Here is a 27,707-nt window from a genome sequence, read left to right as displayed (position 1 = left end):
ACATTTTCTTTTATTTTCTTCGTCCTAGGAAAACTGTTCAGATAGAAAATTCTCGAGGCAGTAGTTTTATTTTTGGATGTTCAGCAGGCGACGTTTGTAGAATAAGATAGTAAAACAAATTAGGATTTCGATTTTTTAATCTATTTACATGATCTGACTCGTTAAGGCTATGGAGTTTTACATTCAATAGCACTGAAGGTAGGCTATTGGGCAAACTAGGGCTATCCTTGCCAGTTGTTTGTCATTGATAAGTTAGGTCTAAGGTAAGGTCGTGCAGACCTACTGGTAAATTTGTCATTGTTCATATAATTGACTGCATTTCGATAGAATATCAAAAATATAAAGTCGATGGAAGAAGGTGTAGAATGGTTAGGTTATGCTATTTTAAGCCTTTCTATACCTACAAACTAGGGTAAATTTATTTAAGTTATTTTTTAAGTGCTTTTTTATCTCTTAAAAATTACAAATTTTCAAAAAATTATGACAGTTCATATAACTAACTTACCAATAAAGTGAACATACCAATTGATGCCTTTTTTATTTTCTTTATGAATATAATAGTTGCTTCTACCACAAATTCAAATTTAAGCATTTTTTAAGCTCTTAAAAATGACAAATTTTCAATTAAAGTACAAGTTATCTGTTGTTTCCAACAAAATAATTTTACATTTTCTCTGTGCTGTTTTTGGCAAAATAATACTACATTTTCTCAGTGCAAAGAAGAAAACACCATAACATTGATAAAATTAATTTATCCAACTTAGTGTTGGAAAATCAGTGCTTGTGGATTATATGACATTAAAGAAATGGATTTATATTGAAACAGTAAGTTTGAGATCAATGTTTTAAAGTTTGAAACAAATGTTTTTAGCCTTTTTTATACCCCATATTTAGGTCATTTTTAAGAGCTCAAAAAGTGCTTAAATCTGAACTTGAGGTGAAAGTGATTATTATATTTGTAAATAGCATAAAAAAAGGCATTGAGTGGTAGGCTATATTCACTTTATACAAAAGCCATTATATAGTTTGCTATAATTTTACTCAGACTAGAAATACTTTGGTTATTTTCAAGATCTCAAAAAGGGCTTATATTTGAATTTGCAAAAGAGCTTAAAAAAGGCATCAAGTGGTATGTTCACTTTATTCATAAGTCAATAATATGAACAATGAAACATTTTCTGGCCTATTTATTACCATCACCAAAAACTACTTTTGGTATAAGCCTAGGAGACCAACAGCAGCCTACATAAGGAATCATGTTAAGGAAACAATTCTTACTTCATAATAGGCATATGTAGAAGAATCCTAGTTAACATATTTTGCAGGGGGAGAACCTTTATCTTCACTTCTTTCCTTGTTTGTCCAGTTTTTTTAAGACATTTATGAATTTTTTGAAACCTATATATTAACAGAGTATATCCTCCCCAACCAAATGTGCAAATATATATCTAGAATTGCATCCTGAATCTAAATATAACTTTCATTTGCATGACAAATGAACTTTAACCCCATCCCCATGATGTGAAAATATATACTTTTCTTGAAAATCCAATTTCAAGCCCTTTTTGAACCATAACCACACCTGTTACTATAAGGTGGATAAAACAAAATTCAAGACATTTTTCCATCTACCATGTTTTTTTCTGTTGGCTTTGATATTTTTCAATGGCAAGGCAGAATGACAGTTTTTAAGTGGTCTATCAGAATAAGATGAAACCATGGCAGAATTGTTTTGAATCTTTTTATTTAACTAATCATGACAAATCAATGTTTTTGAATTATAGCCTATAACTTGTACAAAACAGATTTATAATGTAATAGTAAGTTTGAAAACAATCTTTTAGCCCCTTTTTATACCCAAAACTATAGAAACAAATTATCATTTTCATTGATAATCAGATTAACTTTAATCTGTAGTATTGTAGCGGAGGGGAAGAAGACTGAAGCCTCAAAAGTATGTTTTAGGCTCAGGTCATGTTCATAGCGATTTAAAACCAGTAATTAATCTATTATATCCCACTGAAAGGGAAATTTTAGGGTTAACATTGCAATATGGGTGCTGTGGGGGGTAGTTCTTCTATTGCAAAAATGTAGATTTTTATGAAGAGTGATAGTTTCCAAAATTGATCCATTAAAAGCTGTACTTTATCCTGAAAAGGGGGGATAAATGGCCCAATACCAAGGATAATTCTATTTTGCTGTGGAAAGCAAACTCTCTTTACAAAAAAAATAACAGTACAATTGCTAATTACTTCAAAGAGGGTAAAAAGTTAGACAGAAAATGGGTTAATAATTGGGCTGTGACTTGACCAGATAATTGCATGATGTAAAATCCCCCAAAAAAGGCTTCACACATGTATCTAGATTCTTAATAAATGTTCTACTTTTGCCAGAAATCCCAAGCAACCATGGGGAAATTAAACATTTTACAAAATTTTGGTGGGGGGGGGGGCGAAATTCCTCCTCCCCCTGCGTATGTGCCAGATCTACATGTTGCCTTTTGCTCAGTTGAACATCACCTTTGTGATACCCAGAAATTTCATCTTGATATGGTAAGCCATTTCAAAAATATTGATGTTGCAGCCTTTTAATGCCCTTTTTATCTTAAAAGAAAAAAATTCAGAAAATGAGGTTTTTCAAAGAAAAGTAAGGGCCATATGAAACTTAAGATGAGAAGAAAAAGAAAACAGCAATAATTCAAACTCAAAACGACCAAAAATTACTATTAAAAAATAAATGAAACCCAAAACAAACAGAAATTAGATAATCAATCATTGCAATAAAACAGGTACTAATATAAATGAATAAAGCTGATCAGTTCAAGATTTTATTTCCTGTAATAACTAGGAAAAAATATTTGTAATATATTTTGTTTTCAGTGAAGCGCCAATGATGCAGTAGGCTTTGACTTTTTTAGTTAGGGAAGGGGGAAGTAACCAAACTCTTGTTTGTGGTGAAACTATAACTGTCTTGAACAGTCTTGGAAAGAACTGATAAAATTAAGATGAATATTTGATATATAATGGTATTAATTTCTTTTTAGTCTTAAAGACCCCTAATTTTAGACACATTTACCATATATATCTTAGTTATCCATCTTCATATTGTTACTGCATTGATGGGGATGATGGTGCTGACTGCTATGGAGTGCTACAAAAAAAAATCGAGTCTGTCAAAATGTGGTTTAGAATAACTGTTGTCTTTGCTTATTCACACATGTAATTTTTTATTAAAACTCTTGTTTTCAACAATGTTCGGGAAAACACTGGTATACTTGACAAAAGTGAATCTCTTCTTTGAAGTTTTTTTTCTTTTTAACTGGTTACCTGAACCAAGCCAGTGACTACCGTCAACGTCACGAAATCATAGAGATTCCCCAATAGAATTAAAAGGTAATATACTTGTAGAGTAGGGAAATTTTTAGTGTAAAAAAAAACCTCTTATCTTGGAGCTATGGCCTTCCAAACTTCCAGCATAAAAGTTTTTCTTTTTCAATCAGAGGCCTAATAATGACTGGTTTTTGAACAAGAAATTGCAAATCACGAGTAATCCATTTGGTGAAAAAGCAGAAATAAATGGACTCAATCAAAATTAGTTATATTAAGATCCTCTTATCATCCTGTCTTTGCTTATCCTTGTTGAGTTTGTTACTCTGTATGACAAGCCTTTGGAATAGTCCTGTTAAGTATTTATATGAGCTAACAAATTACACATGAAAGAACTATCCAACAAAATTACCAGAAATTCGAATTAAGGCTAAATAGAGAACATACACAATGAAGGTCTTTCTCATATTTCAAGATAATTTTCATTTTTCAGAAGATGGCACAATCAAATTCTTCATGCATTGTCAGCTCCTTTATTTGTCAGTCATGCATCATCTTAATATTTGTTTGAGCAAATAGGTGCATTATATATTTTAGAAGAATAATTTCCTTAAGTATTTGTGTAGCATAAGATACATTATACATATTCTCTGTCTGACATTCAAATTACTGTTTTGATTACAATGGACATTTAATTAGATTTTAAAGAAATATAAATCTTGTCTGTCATAAATTGGGTTTTAACAAAGACAGCTTTAAAGAATTCCAAATAGCATGTTTATTGTCTTTTTACATGGTAGTAAATAGAATGCTATTCTGATGCAGGAATTTGATTCTTAGATGGAACATAGAAATTCAAATATTCTTCATTTAATTATTTTCCAATAAGGAAAAATTGCTTAAAAAAGAAAAGAAAACAGTTCTGGCTGAGATTTGTTCATGGTACCTTGCCTATAAAAATTTAAATTCAATCAGCTCTGTTCAAAAGTAGCTTTTATTTTTAGCTTCGTTCAAGTGGTAAATTGTCATTATTGCTTATAAAGAGGGGCTTGAATACTTATGAACCCAATGTACCAATCCAGCAACGGAGGTAATCTTTATACTGGTGATGAAGATAGTGAAGCCTATGAACAGTGTGTCTACACTTATTGTGGTGATAGATCTAAAAGAGACTTGGAATTTGCTGAACAGTTTCTCCAGCACTCAGGTATTTATTTGTTTTTCCGCGATTATCTAAAGCTAGAATTTAAAGTTCACTCTATCTCTTCCTTTCCTCTCTGTCTGTCCCTCTCTTCCTTGTTCTATACATTGCAAGTTTCTTAATTATTCCTAAAAATTGGTACTTATGGTGACACAAAGGTTTCTTCTTAATCATTGATCCCCCTCCCCATTTACATCTATACATTGACGTGTCTATATACTATCGTTTTCTTTGGATTCAACAGGAGAGTCAAAATGGATAAGGTGTATTTTATCTGGATCATATGGTTATCTACCTCTTTAGAGAAATCTTATCACAGTTTTCCTAAGGAAGTTGGAGACATTCTACATAGATGACCAAAAGAATTCGTGGTTGTTGACGATGGCGATGCTGCTATTGGTAAATAGCACTACCATCTGCCTTAGGCTCTATTCTCTATGTAACAGAGATTCGACATCGTCGCAACAGTAAGTTTTTTGTTGGTGACATGCTCTGTGCAGAGGCGTAGTGAGTAAAAATGTTTGGTGGGGGTGGTGCAATAGATCTTACCAGCTTGCTAGTCGTTTTTACCTATTGCTTTCATGTGATCAATAATTAGCAATAATGCCTGTTTCATTCAGACCTTATAACTTAGAAAGTAATTACTTCTTGTATTGTTTTACGGTAAGAAGCATTTGAATAACTAATTAGTCACTGAGCAAAGGTGCTTCGATTAATGTTGCATGATTTTTTACGCTATAAGTTTATAGCATCGTTACCATTAAAGAAAACAATTTGGTTGACAAAATGGTTGAGTTTCAGTGATTGTGCTGTTTGTTAATTTCTTCAGCTTAATTTATTTCTTGTTAATTTCTGTCCATTTTATTAAACGGGGGGCGTTATCTAATAGTATGCTGGCTCCAGAAAAGAGAAGTTGTGGATTGCATTGCCCAGGCTATTTACTACTCTGATCCTGAAGACACCACAGAGTTCAATAACACAGAATGGTTTCTACTTCTCCAATGGTTTGGCTTCAGAACATGGAATCACCACAGAAAATGTTTCTTCGAATTCTCATGATTCCAAGCCAATTGGTACATTATCTTGCTCGAGTGACACAGTCCACTTTTTATCCATGCTGCTTCTGTCTTTGAATTTGGATCCAGATGGAAGCAACATAAATGCCCTAGTTCCCTTCTTAGGTGCATGCCAAGCCCATAGCTAAATCATATTCTTGATCAATGCAACATGATTACACTATATCATGTTAGGTATTGTTGCTGTCAAATTATTTTAGTACCAGAAAGAGCTGAGGACCTCATGAACATGAATTTATTCCTGGTTAGGGATATACTTTGGAAAACTCAAAAGACAAAGTTTGTAAATTATTAAGAACTATAATGTAAATTGTGACCTTAGATTACTTTATAACACTTATTTGTACTCCATTGGTCTCTAAACTTGACATTTTGCCCCCGCCCCCTTCTCATACATGATGTCTTTTGATCAATGATTCAGATTAGGATCACTTAGGTCTGATTGTTCATGTGAAAATGGCTTGATCAGAAACTTATAATATCGTGTTGGTAGTCTGTTTATTCTCTTTCACCTGGTTAAATAATCTTGTCATTTAGATCAGCTAAAAGAGCTAGGGTACATTAGTAAGAAAGCAGACATTTCAGATTGTTGTCAGAGTTCAATTGTCAACATCTCTCTAAGTTCAAAGCAACTGTACCATAGACACTCCGCGACTTCGACCTTTGCATGATTAAAGGGCAAAACAAAAACAGTATTGTCCAGAGTGTAGACTACGAGTTATATCTAACTCATTTAAATGTGCTAACTGTGACTATTGGTTCCATGCAGGGGCCGAAAAAGTTTGCCAGGATAGATATTATCAATTGGAGTAACTCCTGGATGTGCCTTGATTGCTCCACTAAATCTAAGGTAAACCTTACTTCTTTTCCGGGTCTTTCTGTACCCCTTCCCTCGAACTAAGTGACCTAAGCAGTCCTACTCCTTTTCCTGACTCTCCACATAGTCAACTTTCTTTTTTAACAGAAAAACTAAACGTGCCTCACGAGGCTCAGCCTAGTTCAATCGGTCCTACAATTTTCCTTGGCCCACCCCAGCGCCAAGATCTTGAAGTTCTTCCCGATGCTCAACGCACATATCGTGTTAAGCCACTGAATGCAGAATTGAGAAATCTATTCAAAAAGACAGGGTCACGGCAGCCCCCTCCTTGCAACCAGATTTTACAAAAATATTGACTGTAAAAGAAAGGTTAACGGATGTGTTAATGCTTATTACAGATTTTTGTCATTTTTAAAAGTGATTCAAGAAGTCAACCGACAGATAATTCCATCCTAAACGAGGTAAATGAAACTTTAGTCTCTCATCATCATAGAAGTGCATTGTCCTTAAGCTCAATGAATATTAACGAAGGAAGCAGAAGATTAGGTACATCAAGTTTAGCCACTACAAGTGACATAAATCTAAGTTCAGAAATTGTACCTAACCTCAGTCTCACCTTGAGAACTCAATCACGGATGCTCAAATTTGTTTTGACAGTACGGAAGTGAATCTGCCTAATAATAATGACATCCCTGCTGACAAATGTGCTAATATAATTTCGGCAGGTTTTTGCAACAAAAGCCAAGTGCTCAAACTTGGACAGTCCCAGCTGTTATCAGTCAAAGATTCCACACTGGGAAGTCCCTTCTTTAGGCAACACTGCGAATCCTATTCCTCCCTTATTAAATAATCCTCATTACCTCCCTCCCTATTCGATACAAAGCAACATGCCCCAGGTATCTTCTCTGCAAAACGCTCCTCCAACCCAGAAATTTACTCACAACAAGTCATCATCACAAATATTACTGTACCAAACCCCCACACAATCCCCTCTTACGTATATCCCTCTCAGTCACAAACCCCCTTGCATACCCTATGCGCCCAAGATGCCTTCCCATCTCCCCATTTCCTCTCTATCAAAAATCCTCCGAATTTGACTCCTTCTTACCCTATCTCGACGAAACCCCACCTCCAGCCTATTCGTTTTATCCCTTGTGCCTACCCTGTCAATGTGACTCAGATCTGAGACTTTTTGCGCTTAATAATTGTCTTGTAATAAACCCTAATTGTTCTCACTTCCTGTCAATTGGAAATAAGTTGCACCTTCCTCATCATGCTTCGTCTATATCCTTTCCGGTCCCCCAACCTCCAAATCCCCAAGTTAAATCCTTCTGTTACCCTACTTCTTCAAAGCATCATAATATTAAATTAAAATCCCACCCAGGAAATTCTCAAACTCATCAAGTCTCCCTGTCGCGATTCCCCAATCGGTTGTTTTTCCTAAACTTTTAGTTACTAATGCTGAAAGTCTTAATTTTGAAAAGCTTACCGAACTCGAGGTTCTTTCAGAATCAAATCTGATAGGTATTATTGCTACTACTGAAGTACAGTCCAATGACCCAGGATCCCTGTGTCTGAAAAAGTATTCAGAGTTTATTAAATTCCGTCCTTTAGACCGCCCACTCGGAATAAAAGATGGCGTTGTTTTGTTCTTTACTAAGAGTAACCTTTACCCGTCCCTAGTTTATCCGAGTACGATGAAATCCTTTTGGTCTATTAGACCAAAAGTACTCCCTCGTCCATTTAAAATTATTGCAATAACTGTTTTCTATTACTCCCCAAATCAAAATATCGATTCAAAACGTAAATTCCCCCAGCAATTGCAGACAAGTGCTGATTTTGTTATTTCTAAGTACCCCAATACTGGCGTTTTTTTAGTTGGTGATGCCAGCGACCTTAAAATGGATTCTTTTTGCTCCTCACTTAAAGTAAGGCAAATTGTTAAAGTACCAACGACTCGGGGAAATACCTCTCTTGATGTTATTGTAACTAATGCGTATAATTTTACAGCCTTCCATCAGCTTTGCCCCCATTAGGTGTGAGTTCTTATCTTTTGATTCTTTTATCCCCCTCCTCTGATTTTACGCATTCTTTCTCAATAACTTTATGGTACTTATCTTCCTCTTCAAAATTCTGGTCTTCTTTCTTTTGATATGTGGCTGAATACTGAAGATTGATCTGATATTTGTAATTTAAAAAATATTGAGGAGAAAATGGCTACGTTCCACAAAAAAGCCAATTGATAAATATCAAATTTGTTTCCCAGAAAAAAGATTTAAAAGGTACCCCAGTGATAAACCCTTTATCAACCCAACTATATAAACGCTAATTAGAAACAAATTGAAGCTTTTCAAACATGGTAAACCTGATGAAGCTAATTAACTAAGAAAATCAATGAAAAAGAAATTCGTTTATTGGCACGATCGTACTACAAAAATAAGGTCAAAGAATTGTTCACTAATAAACCAAAAAATTGGCATTCCTAGGTTAAAAAGCTGTGTGGCAGGAGGCTGAAGCAGCTGAACCTGAGTTCCATCTACCATGAGTCCCCTGATGTTACCGCCAGTAATCTAAATAAATTCCTCGCTTCCATTTTCCAGAGTCTTGCACCTCTCTTTCCCCGTCTGAGATGGAAAGAAGAATTGAAAAACTAAGAAAAACAAGTGTATCCCCTTTGTATATCCCGTTTCCTCTTATTAGTGCCTTCAATGACATCCTTTCTTAAGCCCTTGTCTTTCCTTTTTAACGAGATTACCAAGTCTAGACGAATTCCAAAAATTTGGAAACAGTGTTTCATAACCCCTTTAAAAAAGAAAAACCGAAAGCTTGGTTTTGAAGGTGTTCGTCTTATTACTCTAACTCATATTTTCTCGAAACTTTATGAAGGATTCCTTGCAGATTGGCTAAAGGAAAAAATCCTACCTCTTAATGACCTGAGGCAATTCGGGAACCTAAATTCCACTTCTACTTCTCACTACCTCGTTTCTCTTATTGACCACATCCGGAAAATCCTCGAAACGCTTAATTCCTAAAAAATTTAATTTCCATTGACCTTCAGAAATCATTTGACCTTGTTAAACAGAATATTTTAATTGAGAAACCTGTCAGCAAGTTCAATATTGATCCCTTACTGGTGAAATTGGTTGCCTCCTTAACAAATAAATCGCAGTTTGTCAAATTAAGAATCATTATTTAAATCCTCTCCCTGTCCACAATGGCATACATCAAGGTACTCTCCTAGGTTATTCCTGACCAATGGAATTTCGTTGATGACCTAATGGTTGTTGAAACTTGCTTCAGAAATTTAATAAGCGACCCTATGAGAATCTTCAATGAAATTGGAATTGAGACCTTGGACTTAGACATGACAGTAAACCCCTCCAAGTCCATGATAATGTCGATTTGTTTCCTCAAATCCTCGCCCTGTTTTCTTAATCCTATCCCTCCTGAAATTTCTGTGTCCTCATTTAAACTTTTGGCGTCACAATTTCTTCAAATTTAAAGTGGAATATCCGCGTTATGGACATTATCCATATAGCTAATGTGTTTATCACCCTCCTTAAGCTCCTGAATAAATTAAGCGTCCCACTTCCCACTCCTTAAGAATTTACACGTCTTTTGTCCGCCCACATCTCGAATATGCTTGTCCAGTTTGGCACCCTGGTATCTCTCCTGAAGAATCGGACAGTTTCCCCTTTAAATTTGCTCTAATATAAATATTTCAATTTAATATTTAGTTCTCTTTTTTATGTTTATTCACTTATTTTGTCCCCTCCCCCCTTCTTTTACCAGTTCTTATCTTTTTAACTCTTTTGTTGACTTTATGCAGTTAAATTATTGACACTTTTCTAGTGTCCTTCTTAATTTTGATATATATTTACATCTTGTTCTTTTTTGTATTTATTCGCTTATTTTGCCCCGCCCCCTCTTTTTTATTGGCCCTTTTAATTCTTTTTCTGACTTGTATTTGTTTAGTTTTAGTTTGACCAGTTTTTATCTTTCTAAATTTTTAATTGACTTTTTACAGTTAAATTATTGACTCATAAATGATTATTCATTATGATTTTTCTTTTTCGATGTAGTTTTTGCATTTTTGCCAGTTTTCGTGCAATCATATGATTGTCGACCCCGAAGTCCGAATTCACCCCTATGCGGGCTTGTGATAGATTTTTTTAAAATAAATATCTTATCTGATCTAAAAATATCTTACCTTGTCAGAAATATTATGCATTAAAGGAAAAGGTCATGAGAATGATAACAAATGTTCATTGTGCTTTTTTTGGCAATATATGATTTCTTGTTTGCAGACTGTCTCCTGAAAAATAGAACGCGGACAATAATTGTATTCTGAATGAAGTGTTATTGGATCTTTTCAACTGTATTTTTGTGGTATTCTTGCAATTCAAAAAAAAAATCAGTAATAAAAGCAAAAAATCACTAGATATTCTCAAAAATAACTAAAAGTTACCTAGCGAAAATATAATCACTAGGTAAGAAAAATTATAATACCATCTCTAGAATTACTCTCTACTGTGTTATATATATATATATATATATATATATATATATATATATATATATATATATATATATATATATATATATATATATATATATATATATATATATATATATATATATATATATATATATATATATATATATGTATGTATATTTAAGATAAGATATTATTCAAGATAAAAAACAGCGAAAACAACTCAATAACACAATCACAAATCCCCCACAAAAGTTCCATGGCCTGTAAAAGAGGGGGGCTCACGAAACAAGGCATTCAAATATTAAATTATTAACCATTTAACCACATAAAATGCAAAAAAAACACCTAATCACAAAAATAGAGAGTAGAAGAAAAAAAAAATCTGAAATAGTGATAACTCACTAGAGATGGCAACCCACCCATTCAGTGAGCCAGGGGCATTGAGGCAATCTTAGATGTGTAGGTAGTTTTATCAGCATCTGTGGGCAACATCAGTTTTACTCCTTTTCCTGACCCCCAACCTGTGCAAGGGGCTTTACCAAGTCTTTTTTTTTAGGCATGGCAATCCACTCTTCTCCACTCCCTGTCGCAGATGCTTCCAGAGAAAATCGAGATGAAAACAGATCCCAGAATGCCCTTCGTCTTTTCTCTCCTGATCTAGACTTTCTGGAAATGGATTTTGACCCAGGTATAGGTACTGAGGTAGAGGAACAAGTTTCACCCATTCTTCCTAAAGAAAAAGAAGAAGACGAATACAACCTTCAAGTGGTTGTTTTGAAAAACCTGGATGCACCTAGTACCTCAGACATAGCACATTGTTTACCGCCGCCTAATTCTAATGAACATTCTACCAATTCAGTAGATGTTGTGGATGGTGTTGATTTGAATTCGAACTTGGTTAGTGCGTGTAGCCCAGAGCCAAGTCTTGGTCTTTTAGTTAAACGAAGAGTGTCAGATCCCTTGTGTGGAAAAATCAAATTAAAATCAATGACTAAGTCTTCATCAGTTGACAATCCAAGTGACATATATATCGTCTCTGGACCGTCTGTAGATAGGAAAGACTTAGTAGTGATATTAAAGAATGCTGATAGTTTAGAGTTTAAGAAAACTGTTAATCAGCCTCTCTGTTTCAGCCTGCCTGCTCATGGTATTTCAGCTGTCACGCATGCATTAGTAAGTTTATTTTCCTTAAAGCCAGAGTGCTTCAAATGTTTTGGAGGGTATAATATCATATTAAGTGCTGATGTTCTTTGTCATTGTTCAAAGTGAAGCTACTCCAGTATGGTTGAAACTAAATATTTTTTAGCGCACTCATATGTGGGACAGTAATTGGTCAGAATATTTCAAGTGTTCTTGAGTGGCTTTTAACATTATTTTGATTTTCTTTCGTACCACTGGTGAGCTAGATCTACCTGGATTTGTTTTTAATTAATTTTTTCTGCTGGTGACTCGAATTATCATAGTTATTATTCTAATTTAGTCTTGCAGTCTTTTACAATTGCATAGATATAGTAAGAAATTAGGGACTCAGTTTCAGTTATTTAACTTTGGGACGCTGTATTTTGAAAGGTAATTTTTTGGATAAGATCCACTTTCATATTGAATCATCCAAGAAGAAGGGTCGGCAAAGCTGCCCCAAGTATGGCTTTTTATGAGCAAAGTAGTCTAACCTTGCTCAGTATATGGATCATGAAAGAGCAGCTTAGGTGGCTTGGCCGTGAACTCCAGATCGATAAAGACTGTAGACCCAGAAAAGTTCTAGCATGAAAGATGTTAATGCTGGGTAACATAGTTAAGGCTGTGATGACATTATAAAAGATGACTGTAAGTTCCTGGGAAATTCGTGGAAGTCTATCAAAGAAGAAGCTTTGGTGAAGGTAGGAAGAAGAAGGAGTGGGCTAGCTTCCGGTGGCTTAATGCTGTGCATGTTTTGGAGTAATAACATGTTTTAGGGATAGTAGAGTAGATTATTTAACCAAACACTTTTTTTCTCACAATCAATCACAGTTCACTGACAAACGACAAGATAACTCTCCTTATTTTTGGAAGTGTATAATTTCTGAAAAAAGATTAATGGTAGCTGGGGTGGTTGGGCAATATCTGAAATGGGCTGGTACTGTCCCGTATCTATGCGCTAGTGTATTTGGTATCTTTTTGTGGTATTGACCGAAGTATGTATCTAAATATGAATGTTAGCTTTTGCAAAAATGCCTAGTTCAAGTTCCTTTTATTACCAATATGCTTCCATTTAGATCCAACACTCATTTATAAAGAATAGAGGAACCAACACTCACACCACCCAAATCTAAAAAAAAATAACTTATTTCTAAATAATTAAATCCAAATAATTAACGAATATAAATAACTGATCAATATTATAATTTATTTTGATTTAATTGTTTTTAATGCCTTTTAATACAAATTTCTTTAACTGTTTCTTGAAAGAGCTCAGGGTACAGGACCATCGACCTAACAAGAATGGAGTTCCAGGCTCGCCCGACAGCAACTATCAGACCAAAGTCTGAGTGCGTTGCAGGGTTGGATGACACCAGCACATCATCCTGGCTCCTAGTTTCATAAGGACTGACATTTCTAACAAGCTCAAGTTACCCAGAAAACTTGATGGAAGGTCTCCACGGAAATATTGAAATACAATCAAAGAGATGTATAGCGCATGAGTATCTTTTATCTTCAGAAGTTCAACGGAAATATGGGTGGTAAACTGCTGAACTTTTGCTGATTTCAGTTGGAGATTATGTAAAGGTGTAAGTAAAGATGGAAATGTAGACATCCACACTGACGAGCAGTAACATAGATAAGGGTAAATAAGAGAGAAGTATAATAGACGAAGGGTAGAGAAAGGAAAGACTCGATTCAGCTTCCGGATAATTCCAAGGCCTCGAGAAACCTATAACCTCATCGACTCAATAAGCCACTTGAAAGATAGCTTTTCATCTAGAAGTATCCCAAGGAAACGAACAAACCGGTTAGCTGAGCGGGATGTGGATCCCCTAGATTTTTGAAACTATGTCACAGTAGGACAGCTTTTGCTTATACGGGAGAATTTAAGAAGATGCTAGTGTTTTTTTTTTTTTTTTCATTCAAAGGTAATAAATTTGCATCAAACCAGTGATATATGTTTTATGTCATCAGTTGTAGCTTGAAGATAAGGAATGATTCATCAGGTGCTGCAACCCCCAGGGTGCTGTTGTCGGCAAATGCAGAGTTCTTCATGCTGACCAGGCATAGCCAAGGCTCCAACCTCAGGATCTCCTTTCTGCCACAATTGACAACAGAAATTAGATCATGGGCTGCTAAATAGTCGATAGAGGTAGTTGATATATACAAGGAAAAGGGATGGCACTGGTCAGCCTAGCCACCCAAATTATGTCTAGAATTCTTTACTCAATTACAGCAGTGGTCAAGAAGTTGGTTTGGTTAAGAAGTTGGTTTGGTTAAGAAGTAGGTGCACGTATCAGAGGTCAAATCTGAAATTGGGCTTGACGATAGCCTTATAAGTCCCAGAAACCTAGGAAATTATCCAATTAGATTGATTTGGTCTCCAGTACACTACCAGAAACAATTTTTGGTTGGCTGCATAAACAGCTGATTTCTTAAGCAGGATTTCGATAAATCTCCTAGAAATACCTAGAGATTCACTGGCCAAAATTTCGGGATACTTCCTGAGTTGAATCTGGTTCATTCCCTCTACCAAGATCCAGCATAATATCTGTTAGCTGAATCCCTGTAGATTCCTTATCGAGATTACTGCAGATTTAAATTCTGAAAGATTTTCTGATGAGTAATCTGATGGACTCTCAAAATTTGCCACTGTATTAAAATTATACTAGAATTTTTTCCGATTGTCTGGTGGGGGGGGTAGAATTAGTAAAACATATTCGACCCCAAAATATGCTTCTTAAACTTCTCTGAGTCACTTTTGCTCCATCCCCAATCCGTACTTTTCTGATTTCAGCTACCAGTAAGAGAACACTTATGAAAATAAGTTCTTTAAATGATATTTTCTCCCTTCTTAATCAAGTAAATATACTGTATGCTTCCTTATTTAGCTGCCCTGAATTGGGTTTACCTTAGCTTGAGAGCTGAGTGTAAAATAGACTGGAAATATTGAAGTAGTGTTCTTTCTTTTTCTTTGTAGCGTGCTTTTGGTATGACCCACACTCCCCATCAGGTGACCGATAAGCTTCGTCCAAGACATCGCGATTTAGCAGTTTCAGTGTTGGATTATCTAAAGATTTGTTCCGAGGGAGCCATTAATCAAAAAGACATTGCCGCTGCCATATCTAATTTGTCTGATGGAAATCTTATGGCGACATTTATAGAATTGAATGCAAACAACGTGGATCATGTCAAGAACTGGCTTCCAGCAGCCATCAGAGATGGTAATTTTCTGTGTTTCTAAGCTTTTCATCTTCAAAAGGGTGTAATAAAATAAGTAGACAGAAAATATTTTGGTAGGTCGTAAGGAAATATTATAATTTTAATGTCCAAAATTATTACACTTTTGCTTGGTGAGTTGTGATTTGGTTAACATAAACTTTTTTTAGGCGACTTTCGCAAGCTAGATCTTCTAAAGTTCTCTTTCACAATAAAACACTAAGGATAAATGAATAAAAAGAAAACTAGGAAGAGTCAAAACAAATTATTTGGTGTAAGAAAAAACAAGTCAAAACAAATTATTTGGTGTAAAAAAAACAGCAGTTCTTAGAAGAATGATATACACAAGACTGAAAGCAAATGCTACAGGCGTCAGCAAAAATGCACCATAAATAAAAGAAAATCGAAAAGGTAAAATGGGTGGGCAGTCTTAGCCAAGGTGTTGAAAATGTAACAGGAAAGATCTTGTTCCTTTAGTAAATTGTAGCTATGTCTAGAATCACTGTGTATTGCGTTATATATATATATATATATATATATATATATATATATATATATATATATATATATATATATATATATATATATATATATATATATATACTCTAGATATAGATAAGATCTATTTCAACAATAAAAACACCAAAAACAACTCTATAACACAATCACAAGTCCCCCATAAAGGCTCCATGGACTGTAAAAGAGGGGGCTCACGAAATAAGACATTCAAATATTAAATTGTTAGTCATTTAACTACATAAAATAAAATAAAACACCTTGCAGAAGAAAAAAATCAAAAAAAAATCTATCACACATTTTGATTTTGTTTCTGTTGATTAGTATCTAGGAGCGATTAATTGGTTCTTTACCCAGGTCAAATTCCTATACTCACATTTCCGTCAGAAGGAAGGACTCAAACCTTTGAAAGCTGGAATCACTTGTTCATCAACCAAGTGGAAGATGAGAGACTCGTTTTAATCTCTCCAACCCTGCCCCTTTCGTTTGATGATCTCAGGACTCTGACCAACACTCCTACTTGTGTGGAAATACCTGCTGATGAGATACTCCGCATGGTGCTGAACGACGGGTTTATTTCAGATTTTCGTGCCATCTATGAATTTGACGATGTTCGGTGGCAAGACTTGAATGTATTAGGTAAGTCACTGCTGTTTCAATTATATTTTCAAAGACGCTTAATATTAAGTTGAAAAGACATGTAGTCATAGTTGTAGCAATAGCTGTAATCTAGTTAAGAACCCTTAGTAATGGAAATTAAAAAATCGTGTTCTTAAATGAATATTTAAACGGAAAATATTTGCCATTTGATGCTTATTGAAGAATGCTTATTGATGCTTATTGAAAAATTTATGGTAATTTCGGAAAAGAGCTTGAAACCCTTCAGAAACGGTAGCGAATTAAAATAAAAAATGTATCATTGAAATTACCATGTTCGAAACCATTAACAAGAGATTTTCAGCTGGTTTGTAAAAATTGTTTTTTTTTTGCATCATTTTAATGTCTATGAACTTCAAAATGATTATGAGAATGACTTCAAAAAGGGGTATCGTTCTTCAGACCCCAATTGAATCATATTGTATTTTTGTAAATTGTTGTTAAACTTACACAAATGTATCAGTATCAATATATTCCGATTTAAACTGTGTACTGTCGTGAGCATAAGTTTCTCAGGTTTACCAAAAAAATTTTGGTCTTCCTTTTTTAAAATATGAAATCGAATTTTTTAAACAAATTACAATAAACAAAGCATCCTCTGGAAGCTTTAGAATGTTTAGTTACACAAAACGCCTTCTTAATACTGAACATTTGGAATACTTAAAAAATACTAACGCTAATATAAGTGATAGAGTAGAAAGATGCTTTACCAAATCTTAACAATAAAATAAACAGAGACATATCTTGCCACAAGCATCATAAGAGCATTCTCTGAAAAATAAATACACTCTCAACCCGAGAAAAACTTGGTAACATACTGAAAACTCTACCCTCCCTCCAGATATCGTTGAGGAGGGTTGAAAGTGAGCGATTGGGGTTTTAACCAAAACTGTTAGTATTTCTAAACCAGGGACACTTTGATTCTTTTTCTATCAGGTTTGTCCCATTTTTTAGTATCCAAGATATGTGAATTTTGTATTTACCTTATTGTAAGTAATTACTGTCTATGCTTAGGTGGTGTAGAAACCTAAGAATTGTTCATAAATTTGGGGATACTGAAAAAATCTGATTCAAATTTGAACTAAGGGCTTTTTTGGCGGTTAGGTCCTTGTTATCCTCTTGTTCCGTTGATTTTATGCATTTCTTTTTTGGTTTTGCTCTAGGGAATGTTTATTATAAAGTGGGTTTTAAATAAGTTAATGTCATTTGTATTTGAAATTGCGCTGAATTCACTCGCCTTTTTGCCTTTCCCGTGAGAACATGGATCTCCTGGTGTGTGTGTGTGCTGCTGCTGTAGTTTCAAACTTTGACTTTTTATTTATGTGCGAGTATGTTTGTTATCTTATGCATCTCTAAAGTTTTCCAGATCAGAGAAGTACTAATTTTCACATTTTTAATATGCTGAATTTTGTTGAATTAAATAAATGGACTTTGAGGGACATTTCATTGAAAAAAAATTAGTATCCTATAAATTTTTGGGGGTGCCTAAGGCGTGAGATGCCAGCTATAAGGATGTGAGACAGGCGACACCCTCCAATAATTTTATTCAGTTTTTGATTCAGAATGAATCAAAAACAAACTTGAAGAACAATGAAAAATGCAGTTAGAAGATACGCGACAACGAGTAAAACACGAAAGTGGCAGCTCATTACTTAAGAATAATGGGATGATTATGCTAATACGTACTTAGAGAATCACATATATATACAAGCCTGCCGCGTGCTGGGATCCCGGTATATATATATATATATATATATATATATATATATATATATATATATATATATATATATATATGGATGTATATATATTCGTTGATTTTTGAATTAAAATGGAATAGTTGTGGTCATCAATTCATGGCTAATTGTAGAAAAAGCCAAGACAGATAGTCCGATTGAGTTACAAGCAAACGTGGCATTAACTCCCCCCTTATTAGGATTGTATAAAAAGGAGATTAGTTCATTTGTTAATAGATATGTCTGTCTATTATCCGACTATTTATATATATATATATATATATTTGTGTGTGTAAATTGTAAGCATATCATTCTAGCGTTTGGTTTTCCATATTAAATTGTTTTGTTGAGAACAATATAGAAAGGTTTCCCATTACCATTTTCTAAGCTAATTCTTCTTCTTGTTTGGATTATTATGGAGTCGCTTTTGCATAATCTCATCGCTGAAATCAAATTGTGGGTCCTGCAGCGAATTGCAGAAGCTGTGTTCAATCTCTGGGTCCTCTATTACCAAGCAGAATAATTCCATTGTGCCATTGCAGGACTTTAAACTGCTTAATGCAAATATGTAAAAAGGCTTATAATTAGTCAGGTAACAATAAATGCTCAATTAGATTTTGCTACCATTCTGTAGCTAAGGCTCAGTTTTATACATCTACCGAATTACTTTTTAGAGTAACCTTGTTTAAGCTGGAAAAATACGTTAAAAATTGCTGAAAAGGGGGAAATTCCGATTTTTTTTTTTTTTTTTTTTTTTTTTTTTTTTTTTTTCGTAATTTTAGATCAATGTCTAGGAAATAGTCTAAGTGATTTCGTAATTCTAGCTCGCTGAACGGATAGACCTGTGACTCATGAATCAAGTTATATATAAATATTTTGTTGTTCTGGTGTAAAATACATATATTGGCTTGTTGGAAAATTATATGTTTCATTGGGACCCTAAAGCGTAACAATCGAAATCAATAATAAAGAAAAGGTATAGTGATATTTAGTCCTGTGGTGGCGCAGTGGGTTTGACCTTAGCCTGGTAATACGGGACCCAGAGATCGAATCATGCTGCAGGAATGCACTGCAGGGCCGACGCAGGGACCTTAGTAGTCAAGAAGCGTCGTTAATCCGATACAATACAATAAAGTGATATTTAAAACAAGTTGTTAATATTCACGTCTTGATTGCAGGTCAAATTTGTCACTTATTCCGTACTCCATGTACTTCTCGTCAAAGTATAATACTGCCTTCAGAATGTCGGATGGGCATCACTTTGGTATCTATTAAAACCAGCTTACGTGTATTCCATAGCACAAAAGCGAACCCTGTGTGAATATCAGTGTTGTATGTTTTTTTCTTCTTTTTTTTCGTTCTTTGGTTGTAAATATTCGTTAAAATTCCGTCTTTTAATAAACTTAAATTGTTGCCTTCATAGCCTTCATAGAGGGTTGATAATTGCTCGAGGATTAGAAGTTATGGAGATAGGCCTATGTATTTTAAAAAATATCCAATGCCCTAATTTGAGAAGAATATCAATTCCATAAAATTTCATTTCACTTAAATTCACATTAACCCTAAACACTGAGGCCCTTGACTTTTACAGATGCATGGCTTTGCAACATGCAGCAAATTTCTCGGATTGGTGGATCCTGATTTTTCGCACTTGATAATATCTAGAAATTTGCACAGTTGCGCTGTTTTAGCAAAAACTGTCTTGTCATAAAAAGAGGCAAAGATTATAAATTTAAAAAAAGATATTGTGGAAGAGAAACATTCAAAAATTGTTAAACCGTGGCAGAGCATTTTATGTTTTAATGAACTATTTTCTTTTATTCTAAGGGAACGCTCACTGATTTAATTAAAAGAACATTAGCGCTTTGTATTGAAAGGAATAGAAAATTTTCGAAATAACTCCTGCAGTATGAAATCATCCAAAGATACCAAGATCTGCTCGTGAAATATTGATGGTCGGTATCACTATATGGCGGAGTTTTTCATTGAATATATAGTGAGTGTCAGTTTTGTAGCCAAAGTCATGACCCGTTTCATGTAGCGAACATATGCGTGGGACAGGCATGTGGCGTGAGCTATTCGATTGGGTAGATAGGCAGCAGTCCTACGAGTAACTGGTGAGACATATCTTTTCAAACCAAAATGGATTACAAAAATGTTCGTATTTATTTGACGCATCACACATAATTTTATCATCATCAGGCTAGGCCGCATGCAGGGGGTTTGGGCATCTGCTAAAATATTTGTCTGACTACAAAAAATGTAACAAAAATGCATATAGCACATCTGTGATGCGTTTTTTACTGTTTAACCCCAGTCCCCCTTTCCCGAACAAAAATCCTGGATACGACCCTGTCAACAGAATTGCAAAATTCTTGTTCCGTAAAATTGTCAAGATTTTGGCTCGAAGTGCTTTTGGTCCCATCCATACCTTAAAAAAAGTGCTTTTGGTGTCACCTCAATTTTTTTGGCGCGTCAAAGCAAAGCTTTTTTATAGACAAAAAGCAGAATTTCTATAATAATTGCGTACTCTCTTTTATAGTTGGCTTATTGGTATCGAAATTTGGCTGATTAATCCTTAATCAAGCAAAATAAAGAAAGGGATGATCAGGCAAGTAACCCCCCTATTCTGCAATTTTTCCTCTATTATCTAATATTTTCCGAATAATTTCTCCATCTTTTCCGTTGTGTCTCAGTCCTAGATGCATGCTCCTCAAGCTAAATTATTGCGTATGTGCCCATAGGTTACCAATTCACTGAAATGAAGGAGGTTAAGGATTGTGGACATGCATTTTCCATCACTATCCATAAAAAATATGCTTGTTTCTTGAAATATAAAAAATTCGTAGTTGTCTTAGGATAGAAAAGCTACTTCCAATCCCTAGATCATGGGTCGGCGATCTTTTGTTCAAAAGGGCCAAAACTTTACATGGGGACATTACGTGGGACGCGCTTAGGTCACATGTCATTGCACAGTAATGTAGTATTGTAGGTATACTATAATGATTAGAGGATATCTGTAATATTCATATACAAATATTTAGGTTTAAATATAAAACTCTTATGTATATATTTACGACATCTATTTTAGTTAATACAATGAATGAGATTTTTGTTGTTGCATTTGACTTGTAATTTTTTCACGTTAGATTGCATTTCTGTAGTAGTGACACGTAGTTTTGCATCTAAATATATATCCGATAACGGAGAACAATGTTCGTTTTTTCGATAATTCAGAATTAAAAAAAAGTTATACAATTATACACACTACCAAACATAGTAATTATTTGCTGAGCAAGTCTTTTTAAATCCTAGCAGTTTTCAGAAAACAAACTTCCATAGAAATCCACCAAGCTCTTTTTTTTTCTTTAAAGCTATTTTAAGTGGAGTTACACTTTGCTAATCTATGGTTATTGATTTGCAAATCACTTGGTAAATTATTGACATGTACCGTGAAGGGGTTTTCGAAAATATTCATCTTGCGTTAGATCTTTTTGAAATGAGCAAACCGGTTTTCAAACTCTCCCGACGCACTATCCAATATATTTCCCAACTATCAAATATGTTGGAAATTTTCCATTATAATGGAAGAACCGAGCGTGAATACCTTGGTAGAACCTCAACACAAATGTTCCATTTTAATTCAAAGTAGTTCAGTTTGTAGTTGTAGTAATTAACTTCATATTTGGTATTTTGTCAAACAAAATTTATATCAGCTTCTTTTAACTGATAATGTCAGTTTTATTTCAAATGCCTTAACATCTGAGTACATCTGGCGTGTAAATTCATTTTTTGCTTGTAAACGTGTAATGAGTAGGTTCAGTTCTTAGATTCAGTTCTGTAATCAAATCAGTTAAAAACCCAAGATCTACAACCCACTGGTTGTTGCAAATTTTGGGCTTTACCTTTTCTTTCATCTCAATGAAGCTAGAAATGTCTTTCTTTAAATAAAAAAAAATCATTGAAGTACTGATCCTTGGCTTAGTCATCTCACTTCACAGTAATACATTACGTCACCATTTTCAGCTTGTAATCATAAGTGCTGGTTTATCTTGTAACCAAGTAGCGCTGGTAAACAGAAGGCAGATACATATGACCCTCTTCTTGAATCTATGGTTAATTATAATTGCAATTATCACACTACTATTGATTATTACGGTAAAATTATGACCTCACTCTCTTTAAATAGTAGCTTTAATGTATTTTGTTTGAATGTGATAAATGGGATAGTCTGAACTCATATTTGTGGTCTGATAATTCTTGCCCTTTTGATGTCATAGGCTTAACAGAAAATGGTTATCTAATAGTAAAAATTTAACAGCTTATGATATGCATGGCTATATTGCTATTCATGTCCCCAGAATGATAACAATGTGTTCAGGGGATATTTCTTTATTTGTAAAAAGCCTGTTTGCATGTGATACTGTTCTTTTATAAGCCCCCTCCTTTTTCAACACATCTGCTCTGCAATTTGCTTGATCAGCTTTCAGGTATGGGGACTTTCTCTAAAAACATATTTGTGTGTTGGGAAATTTCAATTGTAATATGTTAAATTCTGGATCAAGTGATGAATGTGACCATCTTTTTGGTTTATTTTCTTCTTCCGGGCTTTTTCCTTCAATTTTTTTTTCCTTCTTGTGTTGACTTTACAAAAAATTCTGCCACTTTAATAGATAATATTTTCATTTCTCATTCTCCTAATTTGAGGTTCACTTCTGGTCTTGTTTTTACTGATGTATCTGATCACTTCCCTATTTATCTATCACTATTTGTGCCTAAAACAGAGATTACTGTGGATGAGAAACGTGAGTCTTCTTTTAGAGATTTTACTGATAAAAAAATACACAATCTTCAGAGTAATGATTGGTCTAGTTTTCTTAAAGCTAAAGATGTTGAACATGCAATTAGTTTATTGCTGTCTCATATGATCAACGCAACACATATGAAGGCCTCTTTGTTGAAGGCTGCTTGTAAAAGTAAGATCTTTTGGATCTTGTAAGGAGCTTGGAAGGATGATCTTTTGGAGTATAAACTTTATAAAAATGTGCTCATTTCCTCAGTTCGTGCAGCAAAAGAGCTGTTTTTTTCGCGTTGAATTAATGAGTGTAAGGGAAATTAGCACAACGTTTGGACTATAGTTAATAAAGCTCTTTCCCACAAGAAATTCAGACTGTGTTCCCCATGTCTTTATAGGAAAGCTTATGGATCCATTGTGGACAAAAAATCCTCAGCGAGTGCCTTCAATTTGTATTTCACAACGCTTCCTTCAGTTCTCAATCCACCCTCATTTTTTAATTTACATTAATTATCTTGTTGATGGTCTTCATCTCCATGTTCACCCTGTTCTTTTTGCTGATGACAGTGACTTTTTCATTGCTGCACTGGACCTGCCATCTGCCACTTCCATAGCTCAAGGTGTTCTTGATAAAGTAAAGGATTGGTCCTGGGCACATGGTATGGCCAGCATGTGACCAGTGTCATGTGACCAGCATGTCACCAGCACATGGTATAACAGCTGGAAGAGTGCCATTGTCAATTTCTTGACCCCTTACCGTATGAGAAATGTACAGGAGCCAATCACCCTGACTTATGGGAACGATATTATACCACAAGCTACTATGGTTAAATGTTTTTTGTGTATCTTGACTGTTTTCTTTCTTATCAACCGCATATAACTCACACCTGCTCCTACTTTGCAGTTTTGACCATGTGAACCTTGTCCAGTTTTAGCTTGCATTGACAAATGTTGTAGTTTTGCTCATGCATCACCAGCAGCTGAGGTTAAATTTCCTCCCTTGGGCCCTGTTCCAAGGTCCCTGTCCAAGATAGAAATTGTAAGAGCCACTCATCTCCCTTCCGTCGTCCTTTGTTAGTGCACCGGACCCAAGCAAAAATCTCTCATCGAAGTTCATCGGATACAGCTCAACAATTAATAAACCCTTCCCGATTAAGTTTATATGATCACCCTTTCTATATAAACCTTAAATGTCCCCAGGGCATAACATACAACCCTTGCCCTGAAGGGTGTGTGTGTGTGGGAGGGAGGGGGGTCGGCATCCTCAAAGACATAACTTTCGGATCTTTCAACTATGCTGAACAAAATAGGTATCTCAAAATTTTGATTGAATGTGTTTGGGGAAATTTTGGGCGTGTGAAAGGGATTAGTTACCCTCCAATCACTTTCGACCCATTTTAATTTTCAAGCGAATGAGCCCTTTTCGAAGTTTCTACGACATCTCCTTCGATACGAAGTCCCCTGGTATAAAATAAAAATAATACATTGTGCCCACATCGCTCTTTACTTAGGCAGTGTTTTTGCGCTGCCTATGATACAGTGAAATGCATATGGAACTTCAGATTCTAGAAGTTTGCTGTTGACTCTTCCAACGACACCTTTACTACGACCGCTCACGTTTTTCCGCCGTCCGTGGTGATGCTGTTTAATGTATCTCAGCTCAATCCACATGAAACCAGAGCTTGTTCCAAGTGGTGAAATAAATCCTCCCCTTTGTAGTTCCATTAAGACAGCATATTTTTAATAACTACTCATATACATGAGTTTTCATAAATCCTTCGCACAAACATTAGAAATTGTGCCGTATCCCATACGTCCGTACTTTCGTCCATCGCAAAAGAGAAGTACGTAAAAGACTGGGCTTTGTCCTTAAGGTGTTCACACAAGTTAGCACCCACGTCTTTGGTGCGGTGGGTGCAAGTTGTAGCAGAGAGATTAATGTTTTCAAAAACATTTTCCTGTTCCAGTCATACTTCCTCCGCAATAGCCTAGACACACTATGACAAGTTCGCTGTCAGTAGATGGATACCATGCTTTGCTATTATTTCTGCCACTTTGTAGCTGCCATGTACAGCTGATTTACTTTTGTCTGTCGCAACTTCAAAGATTTCTGCTGATTTTTGAGTGACGATTTCAAGTTAATGATTTTTTTAAATTTTTTTCGAGATTCACCTCCAAGACACTCAAATTTAGTTTTGTGCTCGGTATCGTAATAACGCTTCAAGTTATATTCCTTTACTACGAAAAGACTCTTAGACAGATTAAACACAAATGTTTTTCTTTAACTTCAATAAAAGAAATATAAACTTATACTTAAGAAATTATTATACTTAAGAAAAGAAATATATATAAACTTAAGAAATATAAATCTGCAAAAATAGGCCTATATATATATCTATTTGTTTTTACGGAGCCTACCAGCCAGTTTATCCCTGCCTCTTTGGCATTGCTCCATTTCTGAGGGATTATCTTGTTGTTTGTTATAGCAAAGCAGTTAATGCAGTCACATGCATTGGCAGTTGTAGTTACAAGTAGTTGGGGTCTTAGTCGCAATCAGTCACAAGTATTTGCAGGTGCAAGTCGTCACAAATTCAAACAGTTTAAAGCAGTCACAGCTTGGAAGTCACAATAGCAGTAGTACTAATTATAGCAGTCCTCAAAGGTTCCATTTATTGCTCTCAGCTATTGTTCATATGCCCTTTCGACAGCCTGCATGCACAGAGTGCATTTGGATTTTGTTAAATATACACTGCAATATCCCCTAATAGTTTCACCTTAATGTCCTTAGCTATCCCAGAAGTATTGCAGATAGGTCATTTTAACATCCATATTTAGTTAAAATCCCTCTCAACAGGTCTTCAGATTTCAACTTAACAACATCTGTTGTACAACATTCGTCAGTTTATTCAATGCTCTCGTCAGAGTAAGACGCATTTTAAGACCTCTGTGTGGATTTATGTGAAAAATATTATTTCATGATCTTTTGGATACTCATTCAATGCTGAAAACATTATTTCAAGAACTGTTGGCTATTCAGTGAATACTTATTAATATTATATTAGTACAATTTAATGTACAATGGGACGTAAAAGGAAAAATCCGAAACGAGAAGGTACGAATATTTCATTAGACACCTCAGATGATAGCTCTAGCTCGAAACCGGAAATATCAATACTAGCTGCAGATTTTAAGCAAATTCTTGAAATCGTAAAAGAAAATGGCAATAAATTAGACAGCTTATGCAATCAATTAGGTACTCTTACTACAAGGGTCGATAATCTGGATAAAGAACATTCGGCTCTTAAAAATAAGATGGTTAATAGTGAATCGAAAATTGGAAAAATTGAAAATGATACGTCCTGCCTCAATTTGCAATTAAAAATTTGTACCGATGAATTAATAAAATTAAAAAGAAAAAATGAAGATTCAATGTGTCGGATTGTGAAATTGGAAGCCGCCAAGTTAGAAAATAATATCATCATATGGAATGCAGTTTGTGAGGATATTGATAACGCTAAAGCTTTATTTACAGAAGTTGTTTGCCATGGATTAGAATTGCCTGAAGTAAATTTTACAATCTCGCAATATGACAGAAATCGTAAATTCTTAAAGGTGACACTAAATAAAAAAGACAAGTTTTCTATTATAAAAAATACCAGCAAGCTGAAGGACAAGACATTTCATGGAAATAATAGCAACTTGTTTATTAGTGATGATGTGCCAGCCGAAATTCGTAAAATACGTAAGCTGATTTTAGCGAAACGGGATAAATTGCGGAATGTTCCTAGATATGAGGCATGGATATCAAAGGATATTCAGACAAACTTGTTTGTGAAAAGACCTGACGGCTCAGTTACAAAATATTCATTTAGTGATAGCATACCAGAGGTTGACGACTTTCCAAACGTTCAAGGACATGTAGGCCTACATCATAGTTTTCCAAGTGATGTCTCAGTGAGATAAAATCATATCGTCTAATAGTAAAGCGCCCTGTTAGTATGTTTTAAAATATACAAGTAGGAAGCGTTTAATCATGTTTTGTCTCGTATTTATTTGTTTTTTAGTTATCTTCTCACTAATTTTTGTTGCTCTATATATTTATTACGATTCTTTCTCTTTAGTCATCTATTTTTATTATGTTTTTCTAATGGTTTTTCTGAAGCACACAGGGGTCTTTATGAATAGCGGTAGAATATTGAAAGAATTTGTCTTAGAATGAAGACATTTCTCTTTTCTTTTCTTAGTTGTTTCTGTTTGAGTTACCTTTTATTTTGGTTTGTTGGGCGCATGGGTCGTGGTGTGGTTATTCTTGACATGGTGGTAATATTTGATAATGGATGGAGATAGTGATGGAATTCTATCATCAAGGTTAAAAGAATTTGAGCGAGATTCTCTTTTGTTTCATTCAGTTTTCCAAAATATTGTAGCTAGTGATAATGAGGATAATAGCAGCATATTAGATATACCAAAAAATCAATATTTATTTTTGAATGGATTGGCAAAGAAAAATTCTAGAACAAGGAGGATATCGTTTTGGAATTGCCGGGGCTGGAGGACTGCAAGGGATACAATTGACACTTTTCTATCGACATCTGATAAGGACATATTCGGTTTATGCGAAACTTTTTTAGATGAGTTTTCAATTGAAAGTAATCATGTTGATGGTTATCAATTGTTTCATGTTGAA

At 34.7% G+C, this 27,707-nt stretch overlaps 2 protein-coding genes across 3 annotated transcripts in view; one reads left to right on the top strand and one right to left on the bottom strand.

Annotated features, from left to right (window-relative positions):
* The window catches only part of LOC136033659 (alpha-aminoadipic semialdehyde dehydrogenase-like), a 372,653-nt gene that overhangs the window by 20,297 nt on the left and 324,649 nt on the right, over positions 1-27,707 (bottom strand). The gene's annotated exons all lie outside the window — the stretch shown is intronic.
* Positions 36-19,645, top strand: LOC136033656 (uncharacterized). Of its 2 annotated transcripts, none has more exons than XM_065714482.1 (6): positions 36-109; positions 4,331-4,533; positions 11,475-12,091; positions 15,078-15,321; positions 16,190-16,471; positions 19,404-19,645. In XM_065714482.1, exons 2-6 carry the CDS (start codon positions 4,386-4,388, stop codon positions 19,544-19,546), a joined length of 1,434 nt encoding a protein of 477 aa, XP_065570554.1. In that variant the 5' UTR covers positions 36-109; positions 4,331-4,385; the 3' UTR covers positions 19,547-19,645. The 2 variants fall into 2 exon arrangements, with proteins under 2 accessions (XP_065570554.1, XP_065570553.1); XM_065714481.1 differs by having other exon boundaries at positions 52-198.

The sequence above is a fragment of the Artemia franciscana genome, chromosome 12 (assembly GCF_032884065.1).
Source record: "Artemia franciscana chromosome 12, ASM3288406v1, whole genome shotgun sequence".
Lineage (NCBI taxonomy): Eukaryota > Metazoa > Arthropoda > Branchiopoda > Anostraca > Artemiidae > Artemia > Artemia franciscana.
The sequence above is the reverse complement of the archived record's forward strand: the minus strand, read 5'-3'. Positions and strand labels throughout refer to the sequence as shown.